At 44.2% G+C, this 22625-nt stretch overlaps 1 protein-coding gene across 2 annotated transcripts; it reads right to left on the bottom strand.

Annotated features, from left to right (window-relative positions):
• Nucleotides 1–667: 667 nt before the first annotated feature.
• On the bottom strand, nt 668–22570 carry mapk14b (mitogen-activated protein kinase 14b). 2 transcript variants are annotated; one of them, XM_076754782.1, is made up of 12 exons: nt 22126–22570; nt 13257–13386; nt 10124–10182; nt 8637–8748; nt 7964–7993; nt 7703–7750; nt 7413–7527; nt 6629–6700; nt 4501–4580; nt 3951–4029; nt 3216–3389; nt 668–3122 (listed from the first exon to the last, which is right to left on the bottom strand). In XM_076754782.1, exons 1-12 carry the CDS (start codon nt 22242–22244, stop codon nt 3055–3057), a joined length of 1086 nt encoding a protein of 361 aa, XP_076610897.1. In that variant the 5' UTR covers nt 22245–22570; the 3' UTR covers nt 668–3054. The 2 variants fall into 2 exon arrangements, with proteins under 2 accessions (XP_076610897.1, XP_076610906.1); XM_076754791.1 differs by lacking the exon at nt 4501–4580 and adding an exon at nt 5085–5164 and having other exon boundaries at nt 22126–22550.
• Nucleotides 22571–22625: the final 55 nt, after the last annotated feature.

Genomic DNA, 22625 nt, shown 5'->3' with positions numbered 1-22625 from the left:
ATGAACGACCCAACAAAGTCGAGCTGAAGGGGGCGGAGTGTATAGAAACTGTCAACAGCTCATAGTATAAATGATATACGTGATGACTTTTGACGAATAAATTAAAACATTTACCACTTATATAAACAGTTCTCTCATATCAGTTTTTTTGTAACTGCTGTACATCGAAACGCTGAGACATTCACTATTAAATCTGGTCCACGCTTTTCAGACAAGAACAAATGACAGGATTGCAAGATGCAGAGTCACTATCTCATAGTTTTGGTTTACCATGAGCATATTTTATGAATTTTTTCGTCTCTATATCAATAGTTTCTTTACTTGGTGGAAATGGCCTTCCATTCCTGTTCCAGAGAACAGGAACACTGTGATTATTGTTGTGGAGATGGATTCAGCCTGTGTGTGTATGGCTGCAAACACCCCTACTTTTGTGCCTAGTGTTTTCATTTTATCTGTACAGTGGGCAGAGCCTAATTGGGTGCTTTTGAACTAAAAATAAATTGAAGACGACGTTTTATTTAGATTAGTAAGCTCTTTATTTCTACTTGGCTTCACCATCTTTCCCTACAGGTCTGGTCATGCTACACACTGGCAGTTTTACTCTACTTGCACTGTGCTGCCACCCAGTGGTGCCACAGCTGAGCTCACTCCAACATACTGAACGCTGTTAGAGGTTTGAAAAATAGTAGCCTTTATTTTCTGATGGTGGTATTTACAGGTGGTGTGGCGTGCTGTCTTGGTACATGTGATAAAGAACATAGTAGAAACATATGAACACATCTCAGGCAAAGTAAGCAGAACCGATTATCAACTTAACTACTGACGGTTGGATATGGACAAGATAAATAATCCAATTTATGCCGTTCTTTTCTAAAACTACAAAGAATGAGGCTTCAGCATTGCCCTTCAGCATCCAGTGAGTAAACGTACACTCTTTCCCACAAACATGTGCCCTGCTAAATTATTCAAATGAATGACAAATATAGTTCTAGCATTACTCAAAAAACAGATATTACAGAATCACAGAATAACATCAAATTTTGATTTAACACACAAAGAATAAAATAACACATTAGAAAAAAAGCACTACATGAAAACAAGCTGTTGCAAATGAAACTGAAGACACCGATATGGTTTGGTTGACATTAGGCCGAGCAACTGTGGATACAGCTTGTATGTCACATGTGAACGTGATGCGACTCCTAAAATGGCTCACAGAGAAAAGAAAAAAAACATTCTGTCAATGTTTGGAGTACATGTCAGATTTAGGAGTCCACTGTTCAGTGGTTTGTATGTCAATACAAATGTTGACGTAATAGCCATTTTGCTTTGACTTCTGCATGCTTTCCATTGAAATTCCTTGAAAATAGGATACTTTTGGAGGGCAGTTCCTCAGGGACCGCAATAAGAGAAACGTCTAAGAACTTCTTGAAACTCAGAACATCTGCAAAATGAGCAAAGTTGATCAAACTGATTTTAAACTAATAGTTTATGTTGTTGGCTCTGATGCACAAGCTGTAACTGCAGTCACCACGGCTTAACTGACGCTTGAGATTATGGATGACACGTTTGGTTTCTGATACAATAAGCTCTCCATAAATAAGAAAAAGAACCTTAAATTCTGACAAATAATATTCTTTTACATCGATATACAAACAACAGAACAAAAGATCATAAATACGGGGCAGACTGGCGCCCCCAACATTCAATAACATTAATAGTACTGTGTTTTACAAATGAAATATGATTAAAGTCCATTGTCAGTTGGTGTTGTGGTGGGAAACGTCACATTTCAATAAACTAATGAGCCAAATCTGGCTTTATCATGCGTATGTGGTCATGTAGGCTGTGATAATGGCGACTGAAACATTCTTCTGAAACAACAGATCAGACGTGCTTAAAGGTCCACTGTGGAGGATTTAGGGGCATCTATTTTCATTAGTGTAAAATCACTTGAAAATAACAATCTCTCTGTATTTGCTACGTTACACCGGCTCTTAGGAGCACCTTTCATGTTTTTTTTTCCACAAGGTTCGAAGCCACTGTGGTTTCTCCTACACGCTCGGAAAGAGAGAAGTGAGCTGAAGGGTATTCAGCGGGTTACTACTAGATGCCACTTAATCCTGCACACTGGTCCTTTAAAAGACAAGCTGATATGGAGGGAAAGGAGTGGAAAGTAAACAAATGTTAAGTGGATGAAATGGATCCGTAAGCCAAGTCTCCAAACTCTCCGAACTCATATTCTGGTTTAAAAAGGGGCACTGGAAGCCTTCAAATCAGACAATAAGAACTATGAAGCCTTGAATTTGCCATGCAGAGGTGAAGATTTTCTGAATTTTTAGCCTGTTCTATACATTGTATTAAATTACATACTGTATATTTGTATATTTCATTTTAGGCTAAACTCTAGTAATAAAACTCATACTGTCAAAGGGGTCGGCTGAGGTGTGACTCAGCAATTCCGACTATTACACAAATACGGTAACTGGTCTGACTAAAGTACTTATGTACAAATACTGTTTGTCATATTTACACAGTTCTATGCATTGATAGAAATAACATTTGATTTCAATGTGTGGAGGAAAGATAAACTTTAGACACACCGCAGTTTGAAACTTTTCAGCTTCTTTCCTGGAATATTAATTACTGCTAAGTAGCACAATTTAATAAAATACGTATTACAAGTTCAATTTCTCCAATTTGCTTTAAAGATACTGACGTGTCGTTTCTAGTTTTCTGAATCGAGGAGGGGATCAATATAAACAATAAATGTCTGAGGTAAAAACTCAGTAAAAATCTAAGGAGACTTCAAGTCTGCCTCAGCGCGTCGGGATGCAGAGTAACAAAAACAGCAAAGTGAAGGACGGAAGGAACAGGATGTCAAGTCTTATCCCTGATATCACGACGTCCTCCGGAGATGAATGACGGCAGGCACTTGAATGTCATGGTTGTGCGAGTGTGTGAGGAAAGTGGTGGATAGTCACATGAGACTGATAGTCCTTAAAGAGTGTTTCTTGGAAAACAAAAGATGGAAGAAAAGCCATCTCCTCTTCCTCATGATTCCATCTCGTCTTCGTCGAACGACGGTGGCACAAAGCTGAGCACCTCCTCATAGGTTAACCCTGAGAGAGCAGTTATGAGAGGTTATTTACCACTGGTTTCTGAAACATCTACCCAACAGCTCAGGCTCACACATCCACAATGCGCTAACTTACTCTTCCACTCCTCAATCTCCAGCTCACGGCTTTCGAAGCTCTGGTCATAAGGCTCCGCTTCGGGCTCGTCGTCCGGATCGTGGTACTGAGCAAAGTAGGGGTGGGCCAGAGCCTCAGACGCCGTGATTCGCTTGTCTGTGTCCAGCACCAGCATTTTCTCCAGCAAGTCCACCGCTTGAACACAGTGAGCAGACAACAATGAGTATGTGGAAAAACACCGATCGAAGCCTTCATGTGTTATCTTACAATACAAGATAGACGTTAAAACTCATCACGTCGCTGTGGGCAGTATTTTTCACAATAGATGGTTTTAGTTGGACATGTACAGTAACTGGGGATAAATCAATATACTTATACCTTTTGGACATTTTAGAAATTTTATCTCAAACCTCTCATACTCTACTAACTGTTTTACATAAATGCAATAATAATGCAAAATTCACATTTTAATTATCCTGATTTATCTTTCAAATTATCTTCCCAAGAATTTATACATTAAGTTTTTTAAAAAAATATTTGAATAATTATTGTCTTCCTCTGTTGGAATACTCTTCTTTGTTTCAGTATTTGACTCGATGTCATAGTAAATCAGCATCATACCTCACTGATCTTTCATAAACAAAAGCTTGATCGAATGAATGAGTGACTCTGACTGTGACTTTTTGATACCACTAGAGGGACTCAGTGAACCATGAGCAGCATCGGCCACGACGTGATGCTGAAACAGGAACTTACCAAGAGGGTTGGCACCAATAAACACATCAGCAAAGTTCCTCTTCGGCATGTGGGCAAGTGAGTTAATGTAATTCCTCGCCTGCGAGAAAAGATTAACAGAACAGTCAAAACTATCAAAGATGTGGTTGCACTTTGTCGCGCTACAGCTTAGAACACAAAATCTTTTGACGTATTTAACACTGATTTCCTACATTTACCTGGTGCACAAATGATTATGACTGTGCATCCTTCCGGTAAGACATGCTTCAACCACTTAAATCATGACCCAAATCACACGCATTACACAAACCTGCCCTGATTTTTCACAATCAGTATGTGTTACCACAGATAAGCTCATAAGAATACACTGGCAAAGCACTCTGGGAAGCCTTGCTGAGACAAACACAGTGAGTCAGAGAGGAAGAAGGGAGTAAGTGGAGTGAGAGCAGAGGCTGACACGCAGACAACGCAAACAGTAAGAAATACTTTAAAACAACACATCAGGTCTAATGCTACAGGGACTGTGGGTATCGGCCGGTGCCCTGATTCCAGCTGGGGGGACGTGTCTCACCTCATGGCTGGGCATCCTGCTTATGAGGGAGGCTGGGGGCGTCCCCGTCAGGCGCATTATCTGCTGCAGCTGGTTTATATCTATAGCTTCCGAGTCAAGGGGCATCATAACATGGAGGTCAGCATGTCAAAGAGCATGGGGTGGTCAGGGGAGTATGTGTATGGAGGGGTGGAAAGGTGGGGGGGGGCACACATAGGGTGGGGATGAAGAGGATGTGAAACAGTTTCTCAGCTTCAGTAAACAGCAGCACTCGCCTGATATAACCCATAATGAAGTCTCAGGTATTTAGAGATTTGTGGACAATGTAACCCAGCACTGCACAAGAGGCCTCTTCCTCTATTGGATTAGAAGACTGCTGCAGGTCAGAGCACATGCTAGAAAGAAGAGGAACCAAAGCCAAAGTGCACAAGAAGCCACTAAGAAAACTCACGATTTAAGGGCAAAACAGGTGCAGCTCAGAAGAAGTAGTAGTAGCAATGTAAAAGTAGACTGTCCAACTCTTGTCAGGGCACACAGAGGCAACACAAGCACAGGCCAGAGGGGGCAGTGTGACAGAACTGGGCGGGGTGGTACTTGACACTCACAGACTCCGAAGAGATTTTCATCAAGAGCTCGGGCCCTGGGGTTCCGACGAGCATCATTATAAGCTTCAACTGATCAATGTCTACCACACTGACATGAAGGAAAATAGGAGGGATGGAGGGTGTTGGAGAAGGAGAGAGGGGTGAGAGGTACAACAGTCAAAGCTGTCATCTGTGTCTGGAAATAAAAGTGACAAGTTAAAAAATAAAATTAAAAAAAGCCCACCTTGAATCCCAAACTCAAACTTAAAACCACTACATCATTTAATACTCAGGGTTAGATTGTGCTGTGGCTTAGTCCTCGTTGCATGCCATGCAGTGCTACTTTGAAAGTTTTCCAGGGGAGAAAAAATCTGCTCATTATTCCCATTTTTTTTGCATTTGGACCAGAAATTTTTAACAAATAGTAAAAGGAAAAATCCTTAAAACCTGTCCCAGAGCTTGAACCTGAGAATGTTTAGCATGTTTTCAAGAAAAGCTGTAACCTGTTTATCAAAATGGTTGCAGAATAATCTCCCGTTGACTAATCGTTGCAGCTTACACAAGCAGGACATTCCAGAAATGTAAGCAAACAGCCCTGAAGTGCCTGTTTAACGTCACTGACCTGCTCACGGGCAGTCTGAGGTAATCTGGTGATGCTGGTGATCTACCACACCAAATAAAACCAGATGAAGTACATTTGACTGACTTACTGCATAAACTCCCACATGTCAGCAATCATCAGTTATCATTATTATTTGCTTTATCAGATTTCCTCTGACCTGCAGCATCTACACAGATATGCAAACACCACGTTTCGTTGACACAGACCAAGAAGACGACTGTGCTCTGTGTGTTCAACTGGGCTTCTTCGTAGGTCGGTCCCTCCACCGCCTCTCTGGGTGATTTAGGTTTGGTGAGAGAGCGCACATTAACACCCACAGAGCATGCAGTGAAGGAGTTAATGACTTAATTATCATTATTAGGAATCACATTATACAAAAGCAAGCTCATGCTTTTGATCTTTGACAGGACCATGACCTCAGTAGTGTGTGCCGACTTTTGCATTGCAATGCATGCGTGTGTATGTGTGCGTGCATGTGTTTGAAACACATGGCATCTTCCTGTGTGTTTCTGTTCTGCTGCTGTGCATGGGAAGCTTTGTGGGAGGGAAACAGGAAGGTGTACTGTATCTTGGAGCAGTGGGCAGCGCTGAGTCATAGACCACAGGGGACTCCAACTCCTATCACATCACGCACGCACGCACACACACACACCCTTGATTATTCTGGCATGCAGCTCACAAAAGTCAATACTCAGCAATGCTTTTGAGTCAGCTTCAAGTACGTGAAACTGTGCGTGTGTTTGAAACACTGTGGTCTTATCGACAAAGCAACAGCTTGGGTGAGAGCGTCGAGTGCAGGGTACAAGAAATCTGTAAATATAACCACAAACATACACACAAAGGAACAGCATGCATCCACATCCAAATCTCCCAGAGACCTACAGCACAGCTCAACTCCAAGGAGACATTTTATTTTTGCATTACGACAGAGGTGGAAGGATACGGTCTGTGCCGGGGAAGAGCGTCCGTCCGGTGAGGAGTTCAGCCATGATGCAGCCCACCGACCAGATATCCACTATTACATGTAATGAAGAAAAACGTGCATATTCAGTCACAGTTACATTCATTAGTGACTTTTCTCTCCAAGCTCAAGATTTTCAAAAACATCATGCAAAAACATAACATAAGGCCACCTATGGGACGCATACAAGGATTTGGCAATACGTTGTACAGTTTGCAGTGTTTGATACAGGCGCTTTAATACTTCACTGCTGAGCTGCAGCTTTTGTTGTTGTCACTACATCTGGTTAATCTTCTGTCATTTTCTTTACATCTACATTTAGTGTCCAAGATAAGAGAAACAGGCAGTCTATCGACAGTGCCTTACAACTGTGGCCACAGCAAAAGGCAACATAATTCATTTATGTGACAATTTATTCTGCAAGCCATGTAAGACAGCTGCTTCGGGTGCTTTGGCCAGTGTTGCAACTTGACGTCACATTGAATCCACCAGAAAATTGAAAAGCTGGCCTAGTTTCACTAAAGTGGCCCTCATCATTTCTTGTGTAATAAATTCTTAACAAGTGAGCTACAGAAGAAAAAAAATAAGCATATATATTGTGAATTACAACAAGCGCAAGCACAAACACACACACACACACACACACACACACACACACACACAGGGAAGCTATTTCAGTACAATTTCCCCTGTGGGAAATTGCACATGATGTAATGTTACATTCAGCTGTGGCCCAAAACCTCAGGATTAAACCTGGTGTGTGTACCTGTCATGTTGTAGTGCATCCAGTTGAGCATGATCTCTGGGGCTCGGTACCACCGGGTGGCCACGTAGCCTGTCATCTCATCATCTGTGTGCCGTGCCAAACCAAAGTCCAGGATCTGAGGGATGAAGGGATGTTTTACTTTTTTTTTGTATGAGAGGTAGAAAAAGTTGATGAGGTAAGATGAGGCAACATGAGGTAACAGTGTGCACAGGTGAACACCTTCCACTCAACATGATCATCTAAATCATATATGGTGAGGCTTGTTTTAGGTTTGTGGGTCTCTTTCTCACCTTGAGCTCACAATCTTCATTCACAGCCAGATTACTGGGCTTCAAGTCCTGAGGAAGAAAGTGGGCAGAGGGAAAAGTTAGGACACGATAGAGAAGCAACAGAAAGGTATCCTGCTACCTGTTCGTGCTAACCAATCAGCATACAGGACAGCTGGTGTGGGATTCACCGTTTTCGTAACCAACTTCAGACGGTTTGAGCAGCATAACACATGGATCTGACTTCAAGTGTATATAAGGACATGAGACAGAGCCAGAACTTACTCTGTGGATGATGTCTGCAGAATGGATGTACTGTGGGTCAAAAGAGCAAAGTCATGATGATTAAACTTATACAACTCTCAATGTGATTACAGCACAACTGAAACTGTATTCAATTAGTGATTACACCGACATCAGAGTTTAGTGTCTGCGGGTGTGTCACCATGTGACACAGATACCAAACTGCCATGCATTTCCCTACTGTGCTCTTCTTTTGTGCTACATTTTAACACTAAAGTGGTTGAACTGGTGCACATACTGCAGAGTCCAGTAATAAAAGACAGCAAATAGTAATAAAAGTGATCGATGCCAGAGAAAGCAACTGAGTTAAACAATTACTAGGACGGTTCAGCAGGTCAAGTAATCACTGTGGAGGACAAGTATCTCAGATACCTCGACCTCAGTCCTTCTTACTTTGAGGTTTCTGTCAGGTGTCAAAGTTCAGTGGTCAGTGGAGAGCTTTTCAACACGTTACAGACTTTAAATGGGCCAATTCTCCTTCAGTGGGCCTACAGTTTCTTACCGAATCTCCAGTATATTTCTACCTAACTGGAAAAAAGAATATATCAGTGTTTCCAATATACTGACAGAGTAGAAGTTTGTACTCTTAGAATGTTTCAGAGTAAGGCACCTGTGTGGAGCTGAATTCTTGTGTTACGCTCAGAGCATCACTGACCTTTAAGCCTCTGAGGATCTGGTAGATGAGGAACTGGACGTGGTCGTCAGTCAGCTTCTGACACTTGACGATGTTGTTGAGGTCTGCACCCATTAGGTGGGTCACCAGGTACCTGCAAATCACACGGTGCAGCCAATCAGATGTCGTCTCCAATTACGGAAAAGCTACAGGCCCGTTTTTCATGACACTTGGTTGAAGGGTGTAGCAGGAGCCAAGGAAGAACCCATGACATCGTGATGTGGACACAAATCACCGGGCAGATCCACATTTATTTTCCACTTTCCTTGACACTGCACCCCGGCAGAATAATTGCCACACATTTTAAAATCCAGTAGATGGTAGTAAAGCCATAGTCAAATTGCAGAAATACGATGACTCCACATCACAAATCCACGTTCACAGGCACCAGTAATCCTCTGGGGTAACTGACACGTGTGGCTGCTCAGACGTCAAACAGAAAGCAGTCGTCATGGATTTACATTTGACAGAGGAGCGGACAATTGGCCGAGGTCCGGCCCTCTGAGTGCCCTTCTTCGTGCTTATTGTGGCGTTATAATTTCATTTCATTACTATCTGCGATATTGACTTAATGACAGCCTGCGTTCATTACATCAAGTCGTTTCCATTACTATTCTGTGTAACTATGCATGTATTAAAGATATAATTCATAGACTTTGACAAATGGGAAAGAAACTGATATGGAGAGTGGGAAAAGGAAAAAGGCAGGACTGTTTCACTTATCTTCTCTTGATAGTGGAACGTTTACATAGGCAAAACATCAGCTGGAGGAGGTCAGTTATAGTAGAAGTGCATATGTGAAGTGTGTGCATGGTCTACATGCTGGATCTGACCCCATACCACCAGAGACCGCTTACTGGCTGGCCTGCGTACATGTGCTCACATCTGCTTCTCCTCCATTGCTTTCACAATGTTTTCTGCCTGTTCATGATCACATGAAAAGAGAAGTGTCACATTTTTATTGAGCAACTTCGGTGCTGGCTGTCTGGGTGTTTATGTGTGTGCAGCTTCATCTCACATTTCCACCAATGTGCAACATGCTGATGACGCCACACCATGCGGGTAATTCAAGGACACTGATTGAGTATTCTGTGCACATACACACACAAACACAGTAGCCCCAGAGACTGCCAGATGGCTGTTACCATGGAGACTCGCTGTGATGTGCATAGCCCACGTGCCCACCCTGCGTTCACCTTGGTGAAACCCGGCACACGCAGGACTCACATGAAGTTATTGAGCAGCGGAGATTATGATGCGTTTGTAACTCTAGGTTCTCTGGCATGTTAATCTTACAATCATCTGCTGATATGAAGGATTTCATTGTGCGAGAATGAGGGAAAACAAAGCTGAGGGAGAGCTTAAGACAGAGGGGGAGGCAGAGAAAGACACAGTAAAACACCAAGGAGTCCGACAGAGAGGCAAAACTACAAGGCAGGAGTGAAGGGGTGAGAGAACATGTGACTTACACGTCATTGAACTCCTCTAAGCTCGTCCCTGGTGTGAAAACGTCTAACAGACCGATCACCTGAAAGCACAAAGAGACGTAAAAGGTCAGAAAATATTAGTAACACGCATCAGATTCCAAATACATAAAAATACAGTTTTCATTTAATGTTTGATGAACAACTGTTTCATACATGTGAATCATCAGCATTCACGTCTTTAATGCCCTTTTGATGCCAGTCAAGTTGTTCGTCATTAACAATAACAACTGTGTGGCATTTCTGCATTTTCCTTTTCCTGACCTTGATTTTATCTTGTTTTGCCATATCTGAGGTTCAGTTTCATTCAGTCAAACAAGCAGCAGAGTCTTGTCTTGTTAAACGACTCCAGTGTCCTGAGTGCTAGCTTTTATGCAGAGTGACGTGCAACTAGTTTATCCTTGTGCTCTGTTTTGGTTAGCGAGCGGTTTAATCACATAAATGTGGCCGATAACAACCACGGCAGCTATGATTTGAGAGGAAGTGGCGAACGTTGTCTGCTGAAGTTTGTGCATCAAGCTGACATGACAGGCACCGGTCACGTGTTATTGTGTCTAAGTGTGAACAAAGGAAAATAAACATTTACAAACCCATAAAGCAACGCGTCATATTGGATTTGTCATTTTCAGCATGTTGTGAGCTTGTTTTTATCCATTAACTTTACTGGAGGTTAAACGTGTGGAAGTGCTTTTCACCTGATGATGTTGTTCATAAGATCTTAAATAGATAAATGACTGCATGGCAGGAGCGTCACAAATAATGCGTGGGGGAGACAAAGTATGATAGGCTGCATAAAGTATGTGAAGACTTCCATAATGACTGTGTGAGCTGATTTGACAGACATGTTGCTTTGAGTTTTCAGGTTTGAACAGAGCAAAAGAAGAAATAGATACAGAAAACATACTGGAGGATAATCATATGTGTGTGTGTGTGTGTGTCTATGCATCTACATGCACACGTTCATGTGTGTACTCATGCATGAACTGGCACAGAGGTGTGTGTGTGTGTGTGTGTGTGTGTGTGTGTGTGTGTGTGTGTGTGTCCTGAGTGCCGATCCTGCTCCCACCCCCTGGAGAGAGACACTGAGGTGAAAAGGTATAATGAAGAAACACAGGAGCAGCCCGCCCACACAGGGCACAAACCCACTGCTGATTGGAGGGCTGGAGCCACAACAAACAGCTGATTGGTCCACTCAGGCTTTCCAAAATCAAAACCCAGGGAGTCTCCTGGCAACAGCGTGAGCAAAACACAGCATCCCTCTCTGTGTAAAGCATAGGCAGGTACTAAAACACTTTGATGATTTACGAACAAAAAGCACAGCTTTGTGCAATATTCCCTGTTGTGATGAAACAGAACCTGACTACAACAAGCTCATTAATGATCACACACAGCAACACAGCCTTTTAAATTAGCTCCCTGGATCACCACACGCAGATAAAAATGGATTATATTTCCATGTTGTTATGCAAGTCAGCTTTTTGCCAGCATCTTTATACAACACCGACATCTTGCATTTAGCACACAGATAGAGGTACAGTCCTGAATAATCCTGTGCCAAGTAAAACCTGTTCCTCAAATAAATGCACTGAGGTGTTTCACCAGTAGTACCAGTGCACCATGCAACACTAGTTCCCAAACTGCTTAACAAGTTCAAGCTGTTCCAGTAGTGAAATACAGGCCTGTATAGAAAACAGGATCCGGGAAACGTAACGCTGTGTGAAAAGAAAAGTTCTCGTACAATTCACTGCGCTGTGCGCTCTAACTGCTGCTGATGGGTTTCCCCTCTGAGACTTTCCAAACTTCATCAAGCTGCAGTTTCTTTTTTCGCCTGTGTGTGTGTGTGTGTGTGTGTGTGTGTGTGTGTGTGTGTGTGTGTGTGCCTCATCTGAAACTGCTGCTGGTTGACGATACTGGAGAGAGCAGCAGTCCTCAGTCACTCATCAGCACGCTCTCATAGCGAGCCGTTTCTACCCAGCACAACGGCCGACAGCCAACTACTGAGGGAATTCGTTACAATGCAAACTTTCCCTTTTTTCCCCTGAAGAGGTCTCGGTGCCAACAGAAACTTCTAGTCTTACTCACACACACACACACACACACACACCATTCACCAGCTGACTTGCTCCCACACAGCGTACAGAAACCCACCACCTGCACTCCAGCGAGAGAAATCATAACCGCTGCTATTACATAACATAAGAGGATCCACACTGTTTGGTCAAAGTGCTAGCAGGATGCAACAACAGCACACGGGCACTAAGAACTGTGCTTGTGTTTCGTATGTGGGCAAGCGTGTGCATGAGCATTACCCACACACACACACACACACACACACACACACACACACACACACACACACACACACACAGAAACCCAAAGCAGAGAAGGCAGGAGGTCAACTCAAGCCAGTGCCCTAAAATATTCAAGTAAAACGGCATGAATCACAGTGAAGGGGGGGGGGGGGGCAGCACAGAAGGTGATGGGAATGCAGTTGTAAACCTGTTTGGTGACTCACTGCTTACCAGGCGCTGCAGTACTACATGCTTTGATGAATCGCAGGGGAAAACCTCTTCTAACAGGACTTCACACTGACCACATCCCCCCCACCCCCCCCCACCCCACCCCACCCCTCCTCACTCAAAGCCACTGTGCTCATGTTTTTGTTTACGCCATCACACCTGAAACCAACACAAGAAACTGCTTTCCACTTCCTCACATGTTGCTGCATTTCATGAATCCGCCTATAGCGATCAGCTCCTGTTGTTGTGGTGGCCGGCTGTGGCCTGCAGAGCGGGCGTCTGACAGCCGGAGCTCTGCCATCACAGGTGTTTACAGGTGTCGGTTTCTTGTTTTAGCTCCCTATCAACTGCTGTCACACGGGTTTCCATACACATAGCTGCATTCCTGCGGGCAGATCTAAATAAGCTCCAGCAGGGATACAGACAGCATAACAACATAAGCAGTGATGAATAGTGCCTGCCTCTGCAAGTTAGTGCTCACTGTGCAAACCTCCTATGCAATCCTTGCTTAAGGGCTAAACTACAGAACAATGCACACACACACACACACACAGAGGTGAGAGGTGGAGGTGACAGTTGGTTGGTTGCAGGTGACTCACGTTCTCGTGCTTCATGTGTTTGAGCAGCCGCAGCTCTCTGTAGGTTCTCTTTGCGTGGATGATGGACTGGAACGGCCTGGACAACTTCTTCACGGCTACCTTCAGGCTTGCCTTCATGTCGAACGCTGAGCTGGAAGACACATTAAGAAGTGTTTGACACTGTAAGACCTTAATTGTAAGAAGGCGTTACATCAGGCTAGTAACAATTGTCATAAAAAACCTAAAACATTTCCCTTCATTTAACTGAGAATGAGATGTTTCACTAGACTGTGTAGGTGGTCTTAACGCAGTAAACAAAGGAAACAATTGCATAATACAGAGCGCTTGGTTTCGTTTCTTATTATACTCTGCAGCCTCAGGCTGTATGGGCGAACATGACTTAACATGTTGTCAAATATCAGCTACATTGTGTACGACTACACCAGAGTGTGAAAATCCACCAATTGGTTACTGGAAAAAGAATCAGCAGGACAACATGTCGGTCAGTGAGTGTGTGCTTACAAAGAGCAGCGCTCAGACTCTGTTCCTTTTTGTATTCATGTTGTTTACATTTTCCAGAGGGTTGGTGCAATAAATGTAACCCAACCTCAACTTAGCACTTTGTCCAGGATCACTTGACACCTTGATATGATGATGTGACGATAGAAAACCGTCTCTCATCCTTGTTTATTTCTCATTAATTTCAGTAGAAAATCACACTTTTTAGAGCTTTGCATTATTCCGCACGGCACGGATGTAGGCAGGAAATTTGCATGAAGGCAACACAAAGGAGTAAGTAAGAGTGAGTATGTACCCTGATTTGTCGAGTGTGTAATTCAAAGTGTAACAATAAGCCTTTTCCGTGTGGTCATTTTCTATGTTATTTTTTCATTTAATTGATATCATGATGGTTATCTGAATAGGAACGGACCTACAGTACATCAGGATATGAGATCTTGGTCATATTGCACAGCTCTATTTGACACTGGCCATTGAAAATCTGTTAGTACAGCTCTGTCTGATTGTGTATCATTCAGGAAACAAACTGCTGGCTGCAACATGTCTGTTTGCAGAACCAAAACATAGTGAGAAGAAACACAGATCCAAAGCGTAACTATCAAGGTAAAACAAAGCCTTTTCGAAACAGGAACTAACACAAAAATGGCACAAATGGAAAAAAATAGCCTGGTGATGAAAAAACATGTTAACATATCAAAGTCAACTTAAGCTAACTGAAAATCAGCGCCCCCCCCCCCCCCCCCCGCCACTCTGTCGGATCCATCCACGTGAGTGTGTTTGCTTTAGTCATCGTTCATCCTTTCATTCATTATTGTCACTGCAGAGCCACTGAGAAAGAGAAGAAGAAGCAGGTGTGGAGAAAAAAGAACAAAGAAAGCTGAGAGTGAAATGTGCTCTTCTTCTCTGGATGTAAATTAAGTAACAGACACAAACACTGCTCCCAAAAACACTATAGAATATCTTCCAAGGATAGACAGTAACCGTCTCTTTGTGTGGGTGTCAGATCAATCAAAGCTATCCACACTGTAAAAATCAAGACGCTTGTCAACAGACGGACAGACAGACAGATGGACAGCGTGAGGCAGATGGGCTTTGTCTCCCTGAGAAGCGTGACACTGCTGTATTTCCCGGATCTGTGAGGGACCACAACCCACTTACAGTAAGACACATTCCTTCCAGGTCAGTCACTTAAGCTGCCTCACAAATGGATGATTGCAAAATCGGTATTAAGAATAATAATAAATAAATAAATAAAAAATCTGTACACGTGGGAGTGACAAATTGAAAACACTGCTTTTGCAAATGAGCTCATACACAAAAGAGCTGCAGAGGAGCAGAAGGGAGTGGTTAAAGCTCATTCATGTATTGGTGCAGGCTACTAAAACGACCCAGCTATCTGAACTACTGACCCAGTGTCCAGCCGCACTGCGGCCTCACTGTCAAGATTAGCTGAAGGCCGTGTCAACGCTGCGTGTCACAGGAGGAGATCAGAATGATTCCCTTTGAGCGCGTTTCACAAACTGATTGAGAAACCCGGCCTGTCGACCTTTAAACCGCGCATGACCGGGAACTCAGCACGTCTGATGTACAACCTGGCCAATAGTAGCATTAAAGATAAATCTGTATGAGTGTACAAAATTATGGTCCCGACTGTCACGCATTCACAATAAGAACATTAAGATAAGTGCCGTGTTGTCGCCACCAAGCCTGAGATAACATCCACACCCAGTACTCTATGTTCCAGGCCTGTAGAACAACTTGTGTCACTTGTGAGGGGAAACCCCGTACTTAGCAAACACCGAGTATACCAAAGCTAAACAACAAAACAAAGTCACATGCACGCAAACTTTCAAACTGCTGCTGATCTGCAGGACAAACGAGATGGGTCTCAGCAACACAACGCAGCTAGTCTGTAATAAATGCCAGTGCAGGAGGCGACGGCCATAAAAGCGTGGGCTGTAAAAGGAGAAGCATTATGGGACTAGGGTCACAGGGAAGGAGGGATCGTGAGCAGCATGTTGACCAGCAGACAGACAGACAGAGCACTGAGCACGCAGGCAGATGTGGACTGTAAATGACACGTTGAGATGTCTGTGGTGAACGTCCTGTCCTTCCTCCTGCCAGCCATCCAACGTATTTCACATACGAGGCGCACGAGTGATTAAAGAGGCAAAACGGATAAAGGCCGTCACATAAACCTGCCATCAACTACCCACTGTCAGAGAAAGAAAGAAACTTCTAGCCACCAAAACTGTGATGCTTTTCTTGTGCAGCCTTTTGTCAAATGAACGCCATGGATGCTGTTTTCCTCTACCTTATCCAATCTGCGTCATCTGACACGTGAGCACATTTATGATGACGAACATTACTGGCACCATGAAAGCTTGGCACACATCGCAAGCTTCTGAGGAATTAGAATTTATCTAAGTGTTACCACACACACATCACTTTTAACACAACGCAGCGAACATCTCTGTCATCAACAACCCCGATTCCTACGAAGTTGGGACGCTGCAACGCGCCACCTGTAAAACGATGAGCTTTTTGCTCAAAGTCGGCACCATGTTGGAATCACGCACTCGACACATGCTGAAGGCCGACACGGCAGGGTGAAAATAAAACCAAAGCGCCCATGTGCGCGTTAAAATGACTGGTGAGATTAATAAAAGCACAACCTGTTTTACAAGCATTTAACTGCTCGGACACGTCACGCTCACACAGCAGATAATAAGCCACCCTGCATAACCTCTTCAGCTGACCTAAGTGTCAAACGCAGCTCAGTGCCGTGTAACCTGCGTGGCACATATTTCAAGTTCTTCATGACGGACTTGAATTATAATATCTGACAGTTTCTTCAGTGAAACTTCCTGTCCACGCAAATTCTCTGTCACTGTGGAAAGGACATTATGGGGTATATAGGCCTACAGTCATTAAGACCCGTTTTTAATCTGTTCATAGTTGTTATGGTGGGAGGGGGGCTGTGAGGTGACAGTCAGGTAGAACACCGTGGACTCAAAAGCAAGCACAGCAAGCAGGGAACAAGTTTTTACGAGCATATTTCAGACACTCAGCAGTAATCAGTTCCACGTTCTCTGTTGTCATGTAGCTTTCCTGTACGCAAGATCTGTGTTCATGTCAGCCTTTCTTCAATGTACACATCCACAACAAAACACACTTCCTTCCTGTGACTCTGACCTCAGTGACAGCGCGACCTGGTTAAGATGTTTGCACGGCAGCAGGAATAACCTCACCTCATTTCCACAATGCAGCTTTAATGAAATTATCATAGGTTATGTAAACACACTCATTCTGCCATCTGCTCTGCTACAGATGAACTCGACTATCCTCCACATCCCAGATAAACTGTTCCCAAGTGTCTGTGGTCCAAGGAGCTCATGTCTGACGCCTCAGTTATCAATTGTCATTATTCTATCGCCGTTACAGTGTGCAACCGACATTTACTTGCAGTATTTTAAGTACACTTTAATCTATCTACTAAATGATTGAATTAAATGTTCAGACAGAGTGTCACACATGCCCGAAGAGTTGGGGTTTCCAAACTTCTGCTGTTGTGTGTCTCTCCGCGTCATGATGTCTGTACGCCCTGCAAAGACGTTCTGGGGCTCCACAGCCTGATCCATAACCCAAATGAATGGTTCACACATGCATTCAGTCACATATGTCACGTGGCTGAATGCTGGAGCTAAAGTCGTGTAAAATTGCTGGTTTTAACCTTAAGCCTCCAGTTTGTTTGGAGAGCTGACAAGTCAGCGCACATTTCGCTGAGGTTAAAATGAAGTGCGTCAGCCAGAACTCGCCACGATATCGCAACTTCTCACCACATAGTCCGTTCTTAATCAGCAAAATACCTAATGGTGCATATTGTCTGCAAAGGCAAAGTAATAAGGCTGTTATGGGACGTGAAGGCGTGACGTCATGTGAAAGGCGCCCGTGCTGAGGAAAACCGATGCAGACGTGAGCGTGCTGCTGGCCGCTGAATGAAGTGAGGGAGAGTGAGCCGAGGCCGTAAACACACCTGTGAAAGCTGGCAAAGTAAACACGTGATGGACATCTGATAAAAAAGGATCAGAATGGCTTTCAGAGCACGTTCAGTTACGAGACATTCAAGTGCACAGAGGCAACAAGCAAGGCCTCTTTCTCTGTGAGGCCTTTGATCTACATATATCAAAACTTGATGTCTAAGCACATCAATAGCAGTTTTAAATGTGTTGTCAGAATGGAGGGAACATCCAAGGTGCAATTATATGAATGTCCACGAGGAAGCAGGGAAACATGACGTTCCTGCATAACATCCACGCTCTGATCATCAATAATTACCGTTTGATGATTTGTGCTGCTTGGTTGTGGTGCCACGCAGGGATTATTTGCACATTCAATTTGTATCAGAATTAAATTTTATACAAAATATCTTTAAAATGCTAAATAATGTTCAGCAGCCAATATTTTTACGACCATTTGTCCAAGGCGAGGGAATAATGGTTAGCCTAAAACATTTTGATATTGTTGTTCAGCCATGATTCATTTTCCTGCACTGAGCAAAAGTGAGCCACTGATTTGACATGCATACATGTCCCACGGGCCTGTCAGGGTTTCATGCTCGTTTCTACTCTCAGGCACTCAGCACACAGTCCATGCTGTGATCCCAGCCAGCAGCCATGACTGTAAACGCTCTCTTTCCACACCAAGCCCGAGTCTCCTCCAAGTCCGACATCTGAAAAACCGAACAAAGGTCAGAAACAAGGAGAAAGTGGAAGCAGAGTCTTGTATCTGACTGACAGGTTGATGAGGAAAATTATTTAAAAAAAAACACACACACACACACACTCACACAGTGCATGCTTTCCATATTTAAAAGTTAGGAAGAATTCAAGCTGAGAGCCTGAGGGACATCATGGCAGCAACAACAAAGACTCTGATAGCTGAGCGACAGACAGCACGTGTCCGTCCGACCAGCAGCCGCGACACGCTGGAGTGGGTGCTGTCAGGTTATTTATACTTTTCAGATATCTTTGGGGTTTTAATGACCGCCTGCTGTTTGGACCACTTTGCCTGCAGAATTTACCGTAAGTTCAAAAAGGCTTTGCAAAAACACTGACAGCTCCTTGCTCTGGTTGGAGATTCAGTGAAATACAGAGGAAAACACTTGAGGAATTTCCTCAAAAGGCAACAACAAACTGGCTGCAGGCGACAGCCAGAACGACGCAGTTGGCCTTTTTTTGTAGCGATAGGAATCTCTGAGAATCCTGCAATTAGATTCAGATTCTTGGTGTCACGATACGATCCAAACCATAATTCTCATTTCAATATATAGAAAGGGGTGAACTATCTCCACTGAAATGCAATATGAAACTAAACTGGCAGTTAAGTGAACTGAGCATGAGGAGGGTCATTTTCTGATGCAACAGGAAAATACAAGTAAGAGCATGCAGCTTTTTTAACTTACAAAACATTAACTGTACTAATATGGAGGCACGTCACAGTCTTCTGTCTGTCAGAGAATAATGACATGAAAGAGTCATCTACTGACCTGTGTGTGTGTGTGTGTGTGTGTGTGTGTGTGTGTGTGGGCGCGCTCTGGGGTGAGAGGGAGGGGTTGTGGGAGCACACTGACGTCAAAAGATATGAGCCCACTCAGTCTGCAGCTCAGCATCCGACAGTGCGAAGGCAGAGATTTGTCCAATCAGATTTGAGTGTGCTGCTGTTCTGGCTGTTTCTGAGCACTTGAGATGCAGGCGGTTGCTCAGCAGCTGCAACAGGACACGCCCACATCTGGACGTCAGGGTCTGTTCTTTTTCAAAGTTAAAGTTTGTACAGGGAAGAAAGTCAGCTTTTGAATGTATTGCTCCTCTGTAAGGAGCGTGAGTATCGAGGACATTTCCATATTTCATGCCTGTACTCCATATTGTTTAGTCTTTAATGCAAATCACTGTGGGCACGTGTGCATCTGCACTGTAGACTGAAGCTGAGCCCAATTCTGACGCTCCAACTGATCCCATTCCTGTCACCTAGTTCATTCATACCGGTATGTCACATTCGTGCCACACCTGTTCCAAAAATGCCGTCATTTGGAACGTGGCCACAGCTCATAATAATTTTATTATTATAATTATCAGAGTAAACCTAACCACCTCACATCACGTTCATTGCCTTTCTGAGGGCGGCGCTCTGCTCAGAGGTGAGAAGAGTTTTCCATGTTTAAACTGAAATATTAGGAAACCTGAAATCTGGTTACAAAAACAAAATCCAAACAGTCAACACAAAGTTAACACGGCTACTAGGGCCTAGTTACTACTTTTAAATTAACTCAACTCCCAAAATTACTTGCCATAAAATTACCTAGCTTAAAAACTAGATCATCTGCCAACAAATCTAATGGGATTTTACTAATTTAGTGTCAACTTAAAACAAATACTGCTCTTTGTTGCCATCTGGTTGTAAAAAAAAAAAAAAAAAAAAGCCATCGCCACAGCTTTAATGTTGAAAGTGGAGGCAAGGGTCCACGAGATGACCCTTCACTTCCAGGTTGAACAGGTGAGGCTCTGCTCAGTTTGAGGGGATTCAGACCTCCAAAGTCAGCTTTGTAAGCAAATGTAGTTCCACAAGGCCTCTAGTGCTCAAATCACTCGTTACGCTGACGATTCTGCCCTCGCTCCTAAAACTCAGATAAAAAACAAACAAATCTCACCCTTCTGTCATCAATACATGCTTCACACTGCACCGCACGCTCTTGAGGCCGAGTTCTGCTTTTACCGTCCCATTAAAAGCACACAATGCAGGACCTGTGACTGCGTCCACCGTTTGCGCTGCGTCTGCTCTTTTTATAGCGTCCTCTTGGATGCATGCTGCTTTTGGCACCTGGTCACCACCTTTTTATAAAGCCCTGATCTCACCTGCATGCAGTTGGGCGGCTGGGGGCTGCAAAGGCTGTACCCAGAAACCTCCCAACACAGCAAAAGAAGAAAAGGAGAAGACTCACGCAGAGTCTCTGCAGGTAAATACACACACACACACACACGCCTTGAGTGGGTCATAAGTGATGATTGAGAGGGACTGCTTTTGTATGAGTCTACACATTGTTTTAACAACCCTAACCCTTCATAGTATACCTTTAATATAACTTTATCAACACATTTTTGGAGGGGTTTCAGAATCACAGAAGAATTCTGACTTTTTCCACCTATTTTTTGAGAAAATTGTGGGAATTGATTAAGGAAGAATAACACCACCTTTTTCATTGAAACGCTCTTCTGGACCTGACACAAGTGTCTATTATTAGTATGCACACAGTCTCATATAGATTTCTATTATGATACTTTAATACCTTTCATGTGCATCACTGGTTGTGCGCACTATGATTGTTTTAAGCACAAAATAAGGCCATGGTTTACCCTTCATTCACCACTAACAACTGCAAAAACCACACATACTCCCCAGCTGGAGGTGTGGAAGTCGGTGAAAACTAACGGTAAAGTTAAAATGACGGTGCGACGCCATCCATGGCTTTGTGATGACTAAAAGGCGTCACGGCTGAGGCCACTACCTAACCTCGGGACTGTGAGTCATGGGTGTACCACAACGGGAGAAAGGGTGACATCATTCTAGAGTCATCATCCTCTTCGGATGGCTCCTATAGAAAGCTCTCACTATGCACGAGGGGGCCTACTTTCTGAAAACCACGTGACCTTCTGGCACTCTGCAGGCTGCACCCAAAGAGAAAATGCAAAGTGCATGCAATGCGCGGATGTGTAAAGTACCAGGTCGTGCGTGCAGGACTACAATACTATTGTAGTGGAAGGCGATTCTTTGGCGAGGTGTTGTTGTGGCCTCATTGTTTACTGAGCACAGATCATATCTCATGAGGAGGCACCACTTTGGCAGATGATGCAAGCATGGACATGCCACCGATCAGCCCTCTTCAGAGGAGACCCAGATAAACGATTAAAAGCGAGTTCGTCTGCACCTTTAACGCGGGGAATCTCGTTAAACTTGATCCCGGAGCCGCCGCTGTGCTTACTGGATATTAGCGGCACACACAGGTGTTTACAGGACAAGAGAAAGTCAGACAGCAGAACAAAAACGTGCACAAAAACAACAATAATCCCCACCCGCACGAGAAATCCGTGCCACCCCGAAGCGTGCACGACGTGCCATCAATTCAGAACAGCCCGAGTATGAAAACGTAAACAAAAGGCCAAACTAAAAATCCCCCTTTCTGACTGTGGCACCGTACACAGCTCGATGAGCAGTCCGTGGGGAGGCACCTCTGACGGGCCTCTGTGGGTGGTGGGAACCCGTCTGACCGGCCGTTGTGCAACGGTGCTCTAAATAGTGCTCTGCAACAACTGCTTACCACACGGATCCGTAAGCACCGGAGCCGACGGGAGATAAGTGCTGGTACCGCTCCGGGACCTCCCACACGGTTTTGTTGAGCTCCTGTCGGTAGAAAGTGGGTCTCTCCTTCTGCGACATTCCTGCGGATTTAGCAGCCGCGCAGTGACAAAACAAGGCAGCGGAAACTTCTGCCCTCTCTCCTCTCCTCCCCGTGTGGCACGACGTGGTGTGCTGCTGCTCCCGAGTAAAACTTGAACCTGAGACGGTCCTGAATCACGCAGAACTTCAGCCGCCCTGTCGTGCAAATTCGGTGCAGCTGTGCAAGAAAAAAACCCACCGCTCCGTGCACGTCGGGCCGCCCGGAGACAACTTCCTCTACCAGCCGCGCTCGGATCAGGAAGCTCGTTCGGGACTGGCTTTCGCTGAAATTTTCGCCCTGCTCTGGTCTCGCTTTGCTTGGGCGCGCGGAAACGTGAACGCGTACGTCTTACGTCACAGCGCGCTCGCGGCAATTATTTT

The sequence above is a fragment of the Chaetodon auriga genome, chromosome 2, assembly GCF_051107435.1.
Source record: "Chaetodon auriga isolate fChaAug3 chromosome 2, fChaAug3.hap1, whole genome shotgun sequence".
Taxonomy (NCBI): domain Eukaryota; kingdom Metazoa; phylum Chordata; class Actinopteri; order Chaetodontiformes; family Chaetodontidae; genus Chaetodon; species Chaetodon auriga.
This window is presented reverse-complemented; position numbering and strand designations above follow the sequence as displayed.

Coding starts and splice junctions, on each gene's coding strand:
- mapk14b (XM_076754782.1), bottom strand. CDS start 22,244: ATGTCGCAGAAGGAGAGACCCACTTTCTACCGACAGGAGCTCAACAAA. Junction 7,751..7,963: donor CTGCAGACATCATCCACAGA/GTAAGTTCTGGC, acceptor TTTCTTCCTCAG/GACTTGAAGCCCAGTAATCT. Junction 4,581..6,628: donor GCTCTTCCCCGGCACAGACC/GTATCCTTCCAC, acceptor CGGAAGCTATAG/ATATAAACCAGCTGCAGCAG.